Raw genomic sequence first — 16,219 nt, forward strand, 5'->3', positions numbered from 1 at the left:
AGAATGTTTAGATGAATATGTTAATTACTAAAGAGTTAACTACAACTAGTTACACTTACATAAACCTTTTTAATTTTTTCAGCGAAACGATAGTATTAGTTTTTGTATTATTTTTTAGTAATCAATAACATAACTATGAATAGGAACATTTTATAGGTATCGATTAAAATTAATTATAGAAATACGATTTGGACAACAACATTATATTCTTATGGTTGTTTGTCATTTTGATCATGCATAATATATTATTATATTTTAATTTTAACAGGCAATTGGAAGTAAATACTAACTATATAGTAGCTAACGAGTAATAATAATAAAATATTATAAAACAATAGGTATACATTATTTCAATTATTCGTTCCTTATATGCAGCAGGTACCTTATGTTAATAGTCTCGAATACAAACAAAAAAAATATATTATAACAGTTATAATACCTAGTATAAACTATAAATTATGATATATAGTACTAAATATAATTAGATCTTAAATCCAAAACATCATACTACGCATGAGTAATGGGTATAATAGTATTATATATTTATATAATAGTGAAATATATACAGTTTTAATAATAGCCCAATAAAGATTCAATTGATTTAGATATAAACGCATATATATATATATATTTCGTAACAACATTTTCATAAAGGATTATTATAATACGTTTATACTTTTAACAATCAGTTTCAGCAATCTGAGCATCTACTCGAGTGCCACTCGCTAAATCTAAAGCGGTCGCGACCACTTCTCCTTGACCACAAAATCCTATTTGTACCAACAGCTCTTTAGATAATTGGACGTCTTCGTTTTTCGTTAATTTTAACGAACCACACTTTAACACTCCATTGTCCGTAACGAACTAGAAATAAGAAAACGAATACAAAATAAAATTGAAATATAGAGTAACATTATATAATAGTAACAAACATCCATACGAGTCTCATTTTAATGCTTTTAAAACTATCATAATATAATATAATATACGCCTACCTTGGCCGATAGATTATGTACTAGGTATATATTGATTACGATTGAATCCTGCAAAGAGTTCGCGGGAGTATATTTTTTTATGACCGTCTCGTTATCTCTAATACAGTCATTTTCTTCAATGAGGTAATCCAGCAAGTCTGTACACCAACGCTTGCCATCTTTTATGACGAGTTTTTCTAAAATTATATTATAATACAATTGTCAATATGTATGTAAAAGGTATCCCATCACCGACAACTTGATGTATAATTAGTATTTGATTTTTCAAATAAGAATTTGGAATTTTATCACTGCTTTAGATCGTCAAATTTATTATAATTCATATCATTTTTTGATTTCTTTAAATTCCGAGTGTAGCTATGTATTGGATTTAAAGTTAAAGCAGGAAGTAGATATACAAATATATAGACTTACCTACATCAAGAATGTTCAGTACTCGCCTTTTTATTTATCCTTTAATATTGCGTTATTTAAAAAAAAAATTAGAACACTGAAAGAGAAAGACCTAATCTTTTACTTACTTAGATATTTTTTTACTATTTAATATAATGTGTTGTCATTGGGGATACTAAAGAGGTTACTAAAGTGACAAACCTAGATTATTATTTTGTAAGTGTTGATGCTTCTTAATAAAACTTCAAACGATAAGTTTCTGTACGAAGTTATTATATTTAGCTTTGAGTATTGAGGATAATAGTTCTTAATAATGGTTTTACATAAAATATAAAATAATAGAATAGAAGTAATATTTAATCTAGTGCAATAGTACCTATCTATTTATTGTACTCGGAAAATTAAAAAGATATTGGTAAATTAATATATTAGATATTAAATTTTTAAATTATCATAGACTCCCACACTTTCAAAATCTATAATAACCGTATGGAGTATTGTTCTTAGTACTTTTAAGTTTCATGTGAGACATTATTCGTTTGAATTTTGATTTGGATGCATCAATACTTAAAAAAAAAAATCATCTGCTTAAGATATAAAGTACAGTAAGATTACAGTAGAGATTCTCATCTGGATAATATAATTCTGTATAATATCACAGAAAAATATTTTTCAAAAAATAAATTTAAGGATTTGGAAATGTCAAGACTAGAAAACCGCTAATACTTACCTATTGGATGAGTGTTGTCAACAAATGGTTTGATTACGCCCACGGCGTAACTGTGTTTTGCTTTAAACGCCGGCGTATCCGACCTGTTCAATTCGTACATGACGGCCCCGCGGAGTACGCTGACAAAAGCCAAGTCGGGTAAGATTATTTTCAAACGGTCGCTAAAACGCTCGGTAATCTTTTCTTGAAGCCACGACGACTGAGAGTAACCTCCGACCAAAAACATGTGAGTTACTTTTTGGTCATCGTTTATAATGTTGTTGATTTGCTATATAAAAAAAGAATATCAAGTTTAACATAAAAACGGCGCATGACGTGATTATCGAAAATGTTAGATAACGGCAAAAAGTGTGCTTACTTCCGAAATGCACGCAAAGCTTGGTAGAAAAAGCGGCTCAATGGCCAAATAGTGTAAAATGAAAACACCATCCAGTTCATTCCACACGATCGCGTCAGATCCGTAATCTCTCACCGCGTCGGATACCTTTAAATATACGTATTGTTATGCACTCGTGTAATCTTTGATGTCTACACAAAAGCTAATACGCTAAATTATATTATTTTATATACGAACGTCTTTGTCTGAATACTTCAAGTAGTGTTCGATAAATGCGTACGGAGGTCTTATAACTATTGGTGCTCTCACTTTGCTAGACACGGACTTTTTAGCTTCTTCAAACCTTTGAAGGAGTTCCATATAAGCGGCCGGTCTTTGAAGTTTAAAATCGGACATGAATCCAAAACCGAATAATGCACACAGTAGTTTAACAAATTCTATATCTACACCTACAACAACAACAACGACAACTAAAGAACGTTTACCTATTATATATGTACTGATACTGTAATTGTAATATATCATGTACTAATACTGATACGGTGTAATGATTAAAAACAATAAATAACTATATATTTAAATATATAATAGGTTCTAATAATACATAATATTATTATACATGTAAAAAAAATCATTATATATTATATAATAAGAATATAAAGTAGGAGGGATCGCGTTAAGAAATAATTGTGAAACGATTATATTTCTGTATTATTGTATTGCATGTAAGTATATAATCTGCATACAATAAAACTTTCTTAAAATCAACTATCAAGTAAGAACCGAAAAAGTTTGTTATTTTTTTTATCTATTTACTTAGAGATCCACAGACGCCTGCTGAAGGTTTATGGAGTTTACTGATTGGCAGTCGGTTGACTGTACGGCACACTTGATGAATTGTTACATCTACTGTGCCACCACCACAATTAACTACTAAGTAGTTATATCCTGAAATCGAGATCGAGCAAAAAAAAAAAAAAAAACGACACAGTTAATATTCATTTTAATCATATTATTGAATCGGTTTAATCCCTATAGTTAATACACTATTCGAACAAATTACACTACTATTCATCATGTTTTATTATTACCTTCGCCTATTTCGTTCAAAATACAATAGTCAGTTTCATAGTTATCCTGAAAATTAATTTTAGAAAGTACTTTGGTATTTTTTAGTCGTGCACTGCGACAATGTACAGCTGCTGCTTCAGGTTCTAAAACTATGGTCACAGATTCTGGGTTTTCCAAACTACCCAATCCGGCCTGCAAAACAACAAGAGTATTATATGGATACCTACCTATAATTATTAATCAAAACGCAGTATAGGTATGCTTGTATCAATAATAAATAACTAAAATGTTGTTGCGAACCTCGATTGCGATTTCTTTCATCAATTGCCTGGTACTTTTATTCCAAATAGCCGGCACGGTTAATATCCACGAAATCGAATCCAAACTTAAAGCTTCGGAACACCGTTCAGTGAGTTCTTCCAAAATTAAATATCTAAGATGTCGTAAAGCCTCGGTCAATATGCGCGTGGCTGGAAGAGACACGCTGTTTGCAGCCATTATATGGGTTTCTTTTGATATTACCTGAAAATAATTTTAATTTCATACTAAATACGCTTCGATGCCTCGATGGGGTACCTAAATAAAATAAAACACTTACGTCTTTGTTGTACAAAAACATTTTGAACTTATCAAAGTAGTACCACTTGTGTGCTTCTTCCGGGTGCATGTCGTGGAAATAATCACGGGCCGCCGTTCCAAACGAATGGAAATTGAAATCTGGCGACAACAGCAGAGCCGTTGGTATTTTTTGACCATCGACTATCGTATCGCTTTCGTCTAAATGTATATCAAAAATACTGTTTAGTGTTTAACGAATACATTCGATATAATATACGTATTATGTGCATGTCGTATATACCCGGGTTATAACACCTATACTCTATGATGGCAATCAGTAAAAATTATCAAAGAGAAAAGAGATAAAAGTGGTAAACACAATACGTATATATATATGTATAATGTATGGTAAAACAATTGTCTAACAATTCCCTACGAAGACATTTTTATACGTTCCCCGTTCTTTCATTCTTTGTTTAGTTTATTCGTGTTCATTTTTGTCTGAACAAACAAAATCGATTTATTAATTTAGTCTATCGACAGTCTTTTGGTTCTTATAGTTTGCTCTTTTTTTTCGGATCCCTCTAAAGATATTGCTTATAGTTATAAACTGTACAGGCGAAAACTAGCAGCAACGAATCGGACTAAAATATCATCCTCTATATCAGGGGTGGCGACCTTTTTGGGGTCGAGTCAAATTTTCCCAATCAAGGTTTTGAACATTTTTCACGCGCTCAAAGGAAATTAAATTTTCTAAGGATAAAAATAAATTTACAAATTTATTATATATTATTTTATTAAGTAAGCACACCTTTTTTTTTTGTAATTAAAATTTTTTAGATTTATATAATTTGTTTTATTTTTAATTTCTTTTAACAGTTATAATCAAAACTTAATAAATAGCATAGTTTTTAATAATTTCAATTTTTTCACGTGCCATTGAAATTTGATTAACGTGCCACCTTTGTCAAGCGTGCCATATAGGTTCTGCCCTATATCACCAGCTATGGATCTGGCCATGACCATAGTATGTACAACAAAATATTATATTATTTCTGCATTATAACAACTGTTAAAACTATTGGTAATTGACGGAATTTATCTTCCAAAAAGGTTTCAAATAAATTCCGGACATATAAATAAAGACGTATTATAAAAATAAGCGTCTTAACTTTTAAGCCTTTAAGACATTTATTTATTTATTTATCCTCACATCACTCCGTCTCCGTAGATATACCCCCCCGACATCACAATAATATAATATTATAATAATTAATAGGTACTATATGTCTATATTTATTTATGTATAATTACAGTCGGGTTTCTTCATGACGGTAATTCTGCCGGATCGTCTGAACGAATACGCGTAACCGGTGTATGTCGTACCGATATCGATGGCTACCACGATACCGTCTTCGGGGGATTCGTCCAGCACTTGGAGCTCGGTCGTGTGACATTGATCCCGGTTGACGTACACTTCTTCGACCAGGTTATAAGTCTCGTTCAGCGGTCCCGGGCTACAGCAATTATTGTTGTTGGACTTGACGGTGACCGGTGCGGTAGCGGTGGTGAAACTGCTCATTGCGGTCGTACAATCATCCCCATCCGGTTGCCGGAAACACTGCTGTTCTAGCGACAACGATATCAACCTGCCAGATCGTCAAATCATTTAAACATGTATAGCCAGTATAGGAGGGTACCAATGGTACCTTATGAGGTTTTTTTTGTTAATATAGAGGTGCAATAATTTAAACAGGCCTAAATGTTTTCATCGTCAGGTCACGTTTGTTTGATAACTGAAAAAGATGTATTTTGAGTAGGTATTCATAGGGTTGGACTGGTTGGAGGGATTCAAATTAAATCATTGAAATTCCAAAACTTTAACGTAAAACCCATAGTTGATATAATTTTATTTTCTTAATTGGCCCATTTTTCCAATCGGTAAAACTGAAATTAGCCTTCTTTTAAATTAAATTTGCCAACAACGTTCTTTTTTGACATTGGCCTTTATTGCATCGAGCCACAGAGTAATAATTATTATCAAGTCGTTCCGTACCTGTTCAGAGTTGTGTTTATCGAGTTGGCAACGTCATCCTCGTCGTATTCGGTCGGGATCCCGGAGTCGAGCGAGTTGTAACGCAAAGCGCATTCGATGTCGTCCAGCCTGTATTCGGGTTCCTCTTCCACGCAACCTAAGACTGATGTTAAATCACTATGAACTTAAGCTCGCGGTACGTTTATCAAGTGTAGATCGCGAGAAACGATTCGTGTAAACACGAACGTCGCGAACGCTTCGCACACGCGCAACGGTATAGTTGTACGCATGATGCGACATGCGTCTATATTGTACCTATAGATATTATTATCTTTAAATGTATACGATGGTTCATAGGTACGCACCTTGTTGAAATTTCTGGATGTTGTTGTGTCTGAACAGCAGTATCTCTTGTTCGAGACTAGACAGCGGATCGTCAACGAACACTCGTCCCCTCCTGCGTTCGTGGTACGACGTGTCGGCTGCTGCAAAGTTCATCATGGCTGGCGGTTCTGCGGCGGGCAGAATAAAAACAAATCACATCAAATCAATTGAATGGGAAGAAAGTGTGCCGGGTGTGTAATTACATCGCGGTCGTGACCGACCACGCGGAACGCTGCCACAGCAGTTAACAACAACAATATGTATCAAAAGAAAAACTAACTGCGGTAAAAAAAATTACAAATGCATAATGAGACTTTGAAATCGTTAACGATTTTTGAACTATTCTCATAATGGATAATAGCCATCATGTATACGAATAGGTGTTTTCTTCGCGTTCCGCGTGGGCGGAGTGTCTCGCCGTTATAATTGTCGTGCATACCATACTATACGTATGATATTATATGGTGCTTATACGTATTGTGTTATTTACCTATATAGGTACAACCGTAATGCACGTAGAGAAATACAATAATATAACATGACAATGAAGGCGAGGGTCGACAATAGATAATGTCATATATTGTATATTACACAATATAAATATTTTACGTGTAAATGCATTACTACACCGATATCTATACTAGATAGTCGCTACAAAAGAATTATGCATTTACGCATGTATTATTATTTATACACAGATGACACACATAGGTTATAGGTAGTCATACAGAAATCGTGATTTGGTACTTTCAGTTTACATTATCAACACTTCACGAACTCGAAGACAATAAACCAACTGTAATCATCGCTGTATGTGCACAGTACCGTAAAGTAAAAGCAAATAAACTATTTATAATGCACGCGCTTTTGTGTACATATAGTTATATAAAATATATTAGACTAAAGTAGGAAATCTCGATGACCATCGATAGGGAACTTTGTAGTTACTTTTTAAAATTAACGTGACATCGTAATTGGTGATATTAAATATTTATAAAAATCAATTTTGATTTACTAATTACGATTTCTTTACTATGACGTAATTATTATATCATATCGGTGTGCACTTACTATTTATTAATATCAATTATATTATACACCCGCAGAGGTGTAAACTGTATTTATTATATCACTACAACAGCCTCACAAAGATTATTATTAAAAAAAAAAATTACGCTATAAATATAATTGTTAGTTAAGTAATGACCTACCTTTTAATTGCATTTGTAAAAAAAGTAATAATTAATTACTTTCCAAAAATTATTTTTAATGAAAAATCCATTTCATAACATTATTGATAAATATCATATCAAAATAAATTAATAATAATAATAATAATAATAAATAGAAAGAAAGAAATCGTCACAAATAGTAAAATTGTTGTATTACACAATTAATATTTTTATAAATTAAATATGTATCGAAAAATATGTGAATATGATGATACATCGATATGTGTACCTATGAAAAAAGACACGATTCACATATTGAAGAAGTTAATTTAACATTTTGATATAATATCTTACGGGAGGAATATCTTGATTTAAAGTGTAATAACTATTAATTACCAACTACATAATATAGGTACCCAATTATTTTCGTACTAGTCTAGGTATAAGAAGGTATATCTATTATCTAACAGCTAGACACCACTAGGTATAATCACTGATTACAAGTAGGAACTAGGTATTTAAAATATCATATGATGAAAATAAATTAAAAAGTTAGATTGAATAACGTGTTATAGCACATTAATTAGGCACCACAGTCTATAGAATGTCTATATACACGTAGGTAGTGTATGCCGGTAGGTAATATGTACGATTTAGATTTTAGATACCGTATAAGATACGTGTTAACAAATTTAATAAATTTTATTTATTTATTTAATACTTTGTTTAATTATTGTTTTAATTTTATTGCGTTATAATCAAATAAAGAAAAATTAAAAACGTTGTAGATAATTGTAGTATAGGCAAATGCTTGCGAGTTATGGGTATAATTATTAAAGACAGATAGTTAATAAGTAGTATAGCTAGGGGTTGAAAAGTTTAAGTGATAAAATATATGATCACTTAAAAGTGTACCTTCTATAAATTATACAGGTCTATGTACATTTATTGCTGGAAGTTTGTAGATAGGTAAACGAATTACAAATTATTATGGGCTGGCACTAGGTAAGTGGTAGGTAGGTAACTAAGGAAAAGGAACAATTGATTCGCCACACATCGACCGCAGTCTTTCAACATAGGAAACCAATTCGTTATGAACAGTAATGAATAGAACATAAAAATAGTCGTTTTGTCTTCAACTAGAGATGTACGGGCTAGCTAGTTATTATTACTTACTAATGATATAATGATATTATGGTTACTGCCGTTTACTGGTTAGCCTATAATAATTCAAATTATTTAGATAACCAGATAGATAATTTCCAACCTACCTAATAATGCTACCTATTTTATAGTTATTACTGTTATTAGGTTATAAAATCTATAAACATAATGATAATATTATAGATAATTAAGATGTTTGACCAAGAATATAACAAAAGTTAATTGTCTTCGAGAATAATTTCAAAAATAAGTTTTATGTGATGACTTTATATACTGACTAGTGACTATCCACTGACTTTGTAGTTAGTTATTGATGGTACCTATCTACTTACCTAGTTTGTAGGTGACTTATGAAGTTATAAGTTTACAACCCGTCATTGGTTATTGTCTAATGCCTATTAGAGTGTCTATAATCTACATTAAAAAGTTAAAATACATAAGATACAGGTAGGCATATTATATTATCATTCATGTGTAACCTTGATATGGTCGTTAACGTTGAAGACTTTTTGACAATAGGTCAAACTGTCAGAGTATTCATCATTTAATACACACAATACGTACAATATGAGTTGAGACACTCGTAGTACTGTTATTTACATTCTATTCATATTTATTTTCTTTGTAGTGTTATGAAATGATTGTATGATTGCACTGCGTTTGGAAAGGTAGCCTTTATTTTTAATAATTATCTATGAAAGTCTATAAGCTTTAAATATATACTAAACGCATATAGTATAAATCTTACCGAAATCATATTATAGTTTAATAGTTATAATTATAATTATTAATTACAGAGCAATTTGTATCTTAATGAAATATTAAGAAGACGACGCATACCTAACAGTACTTTTTGCAATCAAAATAATCCATTTTACTATATTATTTTTAATATTTTAGTGACTTATCTATTATTATCAAATTTAAATTTAATAAAATTATCTATAGGACCCCGCGATTTTTTCTTTTATATAACTTTTAAACAAATAGATAATGAGTATTTCAAAATTTTAAATTTTAACTGTTAGGTAAGTATATAAATTAATAACATTTTTTTTTGGAAAATAATAATTTTGAATAGGTATGCTTAAAGTATTAGATTTGATTTTAGTTTAAAATATTAAACAATAATAGTAACCCATTTTTAATTTTTTAAAAAAACAATTATCTATTAAATGTAAAAAATACTCCTGGTATACCTATAAGTGAAATAATAAAAAATATGCGTATGTACATTGTACTATATAATATATTTTTCTAAAAAATGGTATCTTTAGCTTGTATAATTGTTAGTTACTAGTTAGTATTCTCGAGAAAAAAAATTATATTACTAAAATATTGTAATAGTAATACTATACTAATACTTACTAATTATAATGCTATAATAGAGAATACAATTTTGACTTACCTCTACGATCGTGTATTTGGTACACTGCAGCCTCCGGTTCGATTGCATAGGCAAATTCGCTTTTTTTAGAGTTCGTGAACATTTATACATTTATTTGATACCGACATAAAACAAAGAATATAGTGTTCACTTGTAACTATGTTTTAATACTAACCGAATAACGTATGAATACTATGAATACGTCAGTCATGAAAATCTCTGGACCGTGCTGTGGAGTCTTCACAGTCCAGCAACATGGTAAATGGTAATTACATATACAAAATAGAAGGAAAAAACCTAATTTTTATTTGGACGGAGAAAGAGAAAGGACTATATTATAGTGAACATAATACAGAGAATAAGAGAATATATTAGGGTCAAGAAGCTAAACGCTAATTAAATTACTGCCCTTAATTTGTTTTCAAACAACTCGTCTATTGTACGTGTTTTTTAGTATTTGAAGAATTCAGTATTCTTTTTTTATTTATATTACCATAAAATCAGTCATCCATAACTATAATAGTTAATACATTAATAGTATGCTCTATTGACCCACTGTAGATACACGATAAAAGAGTGGTCAGTCGGTTTTTTTTTTAGATAAATTACGTTTCATCAATAATATATAGGATTAAAAATATAGAATAACATTTTTATTTACTCAGTCAGTTAGATATATATATTTAATGATGAGTTATACACGTATAATAGTTTAAAATACATACATGAATGAAAATTGTTATATAGATAATCATATTTTATTCTCGAGAACCTAATAATAACAATCAAACTTAAAATATGTTCTTTTGTATATTCGAAATAAGTTGAGTCCATTGTTTATTTTTGAGATAACATAATAAAAATTAAACGACTTACAAACAAAAATTATTATTTAATTAACGCAGCATAAACACGCTTGAAAGACTTGGCAGGCTTGTTGTACAACTGTAAAAAAATAATAAGGGTACAATAACTATGATGTCAAACCACTAATCAGAGTTATATAAAAATATAAAATAGATCAGTAAGACTAAAAATAAGTACTAAAAATTTATGATACATTTTTGAAGTAGTAATTTTGGTCTTAATCGTTTATAAAAATAAAAGCATTACGAAAATAGTTTTTAGTTTAAACATAGGTTTAAAAATTCAATATTTAAATAAAATGTAACATTAGAGCCGTTTATAACGAAAAAAAAAATTGTAGTAACACTATGGTAATACTATTTAGATATTTAGAACTCAATGGTAGTATGTAGTGTTGACAATTTGATCATATAATGGTTAACGGTATGTATACAATATGTAAAGCGTGTACGCGGTCGGGTGTAGCTCTTAAGTACCACTTTTGGTTAGGTCGTTAACCTAGAAGATATGGAGGTATGACCGTAAGTGCACTCGTAATAACAGAGAATCTACGGTACGGTCAACAAATGTAAAATATATTGAGCTTGAGATTTTTGTGCACCGAATGTTTTTGTGATGTCCCGAGTAGTAGCACTATTATTTATAACTTATAAGTCTTAACAAATTTGAGTAAGTTGGCGTCACCTTCTTCACGAATGATATGCAATATTGCAATGGGAGTTGAAGACAAAGAATCATTTCGGGCTCTGAATATGATGCAGATGAACGTGAAAGTGAATTCTAATTATTCATTTTTTAATCTAACCCTCTGCGACTGTCGCGAACCTTGTTTAAACCGCACTGCCATGCTATTTAACAGTCAAAAGTTGCATCCTCGTGTTATAAACAGTCATCAGTCATCACTCACCAGTTACTATACAAACTATTGTTTTTAATTTTTATCATTGGATAATATTTTAAAAACATAGAAGTTTAAAAAGTTAATGATTCTAAGTTTTGAACTAAGTTGTGGATAACTAATTTAATTTATTATTGTACAATCCATCTACTTCATCTTGATATTTCAAAATTGTTCCAATTTTAAAAAAAAAGTGGTCTAAAATTATAAATATATTTTTAAATATAATGAACATAGTTTTTAGACAACTGTTTTTTTTTTTTTTAATTGGAATAGTTGTAAAATTAGCACTTAAATTAAACAGGTTATAATAATTTATCTTTTTCCAATTAGTTAAAAACACAATTCATCAAGTTAAAATTAAAAATTGACAAAAATATTTTTATTGCTCACCGACAAATGTAGATATTAAAATAAATCACTAATAATTTCCCAATGTTTCTTATAAAAACAATAGTAGACTATATAGACTGTACATACCTTACACTTTAGTATATCCTATAATATAATGTATTAGTCTTATTTGTCAGTCAAAGTATTAGAAATTAAAAATACATACTTGAAATCGATAGAAAGTCTAGATCTAGAAGTTTAATAATAATTAACAAGGATCTATAAACTTGAGATAAAATAGACTTATTCAAAAAATAAAATTACAATATGGCAACATATCATAATTTAAAATTGACAACTTTAACTGAATTAATAAATTTCTTCTTATTAACTTTAAACTTCATAGTTTAATGTTTTCCTTATATTACTACCAAAATGCCAACATTAAAAATTCAAGCAATTTTCCTTATAAATTTGTTAACATAAACATGTATATCCTTATGTTGAATATTGTACATTTGTACACTAAATCTAAGTTTTTCTATACTCTATTTCAAATAAGAAACACTCACAGCGGCGACCAGTTTTCGTCGGGCAGTGGTCAAGTAAAACCTGCTTATCAACTCTATCAAGTCAACTATTAATATGTTTACTGTATAATGAAGCCACGTTTATGGGCACAAGTTGGCTGCTGTGGGAGTTTCTTATTTGGAATAAAGTATATAAGATCTCTCAAATATACAGTTAATTTGAATATTATCAGCATTAATTTCATAATACATTTTTGAATAAGTTGTATTTAAAGATAGATTATAAATGTTTGATAATCCTATAAGACCTATATGCTTTTATACCCATTTATACTTCTATTACATATTTTTTTTTCAGGTTATTATGTGTTGTGTACAATATGTAAACATTTATTGTTTGAGTGGTAGTATACTAAACCAAAAATGTTTATTCAGGTTTATAACTAATGCTTATGAGTTTATGACTAGGTATTCTGTATTACAAATTGTGTACTAACTTCGCCAACTCGTTTTAATAATGCCATCTGATCACATTCTTCTAATGCTCTAGGTCCTAAAGTAAACCAATAACTTGTTTTTTCTGGATCAAGCATTATAGTTGTATCATCAGTAAGTTTATATTGAAGATATTGATCTTTTACAAAATCCTGAAATAAAATCAAAATTTATAATTTATTAAGTATATTACGCACCACAAACATAATACTTGAAAAATAACATAAAAAAGTAAAATTCTACACTAGATTAAGTTGGAATTATTTTTTTTAATTTAAATTTTCTTTTTCAGGCTCAAAAATAATACATCAAGTCGATACTTAAAAAAAACATGTTATGTACAACTTGCAGTTCTATTGCCAACATAACTCATTAAGGTTTACCTAAATGTTCACCAACATTTATTTTTTTTGTCGATCTCTCACACAATATAGGAACAAAGATATTTTTTATTCCCATAGTTAAGGCTCTCTAATTCAGTTTACGACAAAGGCACCTATTATATATTCTGTAAAATAGAATACTTGCTGCGCATTGACTGAACATATTTTTTTTTAGTATTTACATTTTTTATAAATATAAATGTGTTTCAATTTAAAATAATTCTGATTATTTTTAATCATTAATAATTTATTCAAAAATGTAAATATTAATATTCTATCCAGTAAACGCACAGAAGTCAGAAAATATTCTTATTTATAAAATATATATTAGGTGCCTTTGCCCTAAATTGAATTGGAGAGTTGTAATCATGGGAATAGGGAATATCTTTGTTCCTGTATTATGTGTGATAGACAGAGAAAATAAATGTTGGTTTAGTTTAATAAAACTTAAAGATTTAAGAATTTAAATATGTATAAAAAACATAAGTCCTAGTATTTATCCTAGTATTTCCTAGTATAATTTTTCCTGATAGATTTGTGTCTTAAATTTTATGATTTAGACTAGATGAGTGTTTATAAAGGGACTTGGAAAAATGAATGTTTTTCAACTGAAATATGAAAATCAGTGAAAAAAAAAATGTTTATTAAGATGAATAGTTTGTAGTTATATTATATTTACTTGTACTAAACAACTTATTTTTTCTATTGATTGATAAAAATAACTGTTATACTGAATAATTATTTTATAGAACAAAACTTATTAATTCAACATCTAGACTTTTTTTAAAAAAATTTTCACATTATTACCAGTTGAAATAAAACAAATATTTTTATCATTATAATAGTTAGAGTTGTTTACTTTTTGGATAGACAATATATATTTGTAATTCCCTATTTTCAAATAGAATATTTTCTGAAGTATTTCAAAATATAAAAATGAAAATTCGGGCGAGTAGTTTATGAACAATACAGGCATTCCAGTCTATATATCTGTGGTTTTACAAATGTTTTTTGAGATTTTGAAAAGTTAAAGAATCCTGTATCACTGCTCCGAAAAAACATAACTACAATTTTCTTGGAATATAATTACAAATTTTAGTCAAAATCATTATTTAAAAGTTAAACAAATTGTAATATAAACATTAAATAAAAAAATAAATAAATATTTACTCCTTTAACCATTCGTTTAATATAATTTATGTCTAAATTTAATTTTTGAGCAAATTTGTCCAGTATATTCCACATTTGACCTGAAATTTATATTAAATTTTATTATAACAAGTTTAATGATCATATTAATATTGGTTAGTGAATTAAACATAATTCTAAAATTAAGTAAATAAAAATGTTGTTATAAAATTAAATTTTTAAAAACCTTCACTGATTGGTGCACGGACCATAACTAGAGCCCCAATTATTGGTTTAAGTAAAATACGGTATTTTGATTCTTCAGAAAGACTAAATTCAGGAGCATCAATCTCTTCTATACTATTTATAATTATGAACTGCTTGTGATCATTTTTAATATATGATATTGAAAATCCAAAAGTCTGAAATAAAATTGATGATAATTAATGACATTTGTAAAAAAATATAATACAAAGTTTCAGAAATAATTTTAACAATACATTTTTTAAGGTGTTTTTCACTTCTTCCATAACTCTTTCATAATTTTTGCTGATATTGCGACCTTTGAAGATAGTTTTTATCAGATCATCTTTTTTAATTACATTTTTAGATTTCATGTGATGTGATATAAGATATTGAACACAGAGAACAGTGGCGCTTTTACTAGGATTTCTAAAAAAATATACATAATAAATAAATTATATTAAAAATCAAATAATTACTTAATTTATTGTACACCTTTTCTGTAAAGTGATCCGATTACCATTCATAATCATTAATGAATATTCAATAATGATGGAAATTTCTATCTCACGATTAAATAATAATTATTTGATACTCACTCAATTTCTATTGAATCCTGTTCGTCTTCCATAATTTGAAGAAACTGTAAGACAATTGAACGAATAAAATATTAGTATATTAGTATGGTGTTTCAAGGATTTAAAATATCAACGAAAATCAATTAAGTTACCGTCACTGAACTCAATTGATTTTTCTTCTCTCGATACCTGATTAATGATTATATTATATCACAAATATCTATTATTAATAATTTATTATAAATCTAATTTCCTAAAATCTACTCTGCAATTAGGATACGCGGTCGCTTTCCGGTTATCATTGGAGGGAAAATGTATTTTCAAACCACGGATATATTATAATTTTACTCGTCCGTCGTTGGTCCGGATGACGTTATCAACGAAAAATGAAAATCTGTTATCGTTAAATGTGATAACGAAAAAAATTGATGAATAATTATAAATAATAATGTAGCCTGTAGGTATAATTTAATAATATTCATATTTTAGGATAAATATAATTGTAAAGAACAAATGAATTATAATATACGATCCCCAC

At 28.8% G+C, this 16,219-nt stretch overlaps 2 protein-coding genes across 5 annotated transcripts; both read right to left on the minus strand.

The window, feature by feature from the left end:
* Positions 1–268: 268 nt before the first annotated feature.
* LOC113553332 (heat shock 70 kDa protein 12A-like) lies at positions 269–10,379 on the minus strand. Of its 3 annotated transcripts, none has more exons than XM_026956617.1 (13): positions 6,784–6,907; positions 6,485–6,631; positions 6,141–6,276; positions 5,399–5,733; positions 4,125–4,303; positions 3,827–4,048; positions 3,547–3,718; positions 3,272–3,403; positions 2,693–2,904; positions 2,477–2,602; positions 2,119–2,386; positions 996–1,171; positions 269–864 (listed from the first exon to the last, which is right to left on the minus strand). In XM_026956617.1, exons 1-13 carry the CDS (start codon positions 6,869–6,871, stop codon positions 679–681), a joined length of 2,379 nt encoding a protein of 792 aa, XP_026812418.1. In that variant the 5' UTR covers positions 6,872–6,907; the 3' UTR covers positions 269–678. The 3 variants fall into 3 exon arrangements, with proteins under 3 accessions (XP_026812418.1, XP_026812416.1, XP_026812417.1); XM_026956615.1 differs by having other exon boundaries at positions 6,141–6,282; XM_026956616.1 differs by lacking the exon at positions 6,784–6,907 and adding an exon at positions 10,248–10,379 and having other exon boundaries at positions 679–864; positions 6,141–6,282.
* Positions 10,380–10,936: 557 nt separating this feature from the next.
* On the minus strand, positions 10,937–16,064 carry LOC113555008 (non-structural maintenance of chromosomes element 3 homolog). 2 transcript variants are annotated; one of them, XM_026959257.1, is made up of 8 exons: positions 15,946–16,064; positions 15,834–15,870; positions 15,703–15,746; positions 15,361–15,532; positions 15,108–15,282; positions 14,903–14,982; positions 13,352–13,501; positions 10,937–11,171 (listed from the first exon to the last, which is right to left on the minus strand). In XM_026959257.1, the coding sequence occupies exons 1-8, from the start codon at positions 15,981–15,983 to the stop codon at positions 11,115–11,117; spliced, it is 753 nt and encodes a 250-aa protein (XP_026815058.1). In that variant the 5' UTR covers positions 15,984–16,064; the 3' UTR covers positions 10,937–11,114. The 2 variants fall into 2 exon arrangements, with proteins under 2 accessions (XP_026815058.1, XP_026815060.1); XM_026959259.1 differs by having other exon boundaries at positions 15,703–15,764; positions 15,836–15,974.
* Between the last annotated feature and the right edge of the window lie 155 nt (positions 16,065–16,219).

This window comes from Rhopalosiphum maidis, chromosome 2, assembly GCF_003676215.2.
Source record: "Rhopalosiphum maidis isolate BTI-1 chromosome 2, ASM367621v3, whole genome shotgun sequence".
NCBI classification, from domain to species: Eukaryota; Metazoa; Arthropoda; class Insecta; order Hemiptera; family Aphididae; genus Rhopalosiphum; species Rhopalosiphum maidis.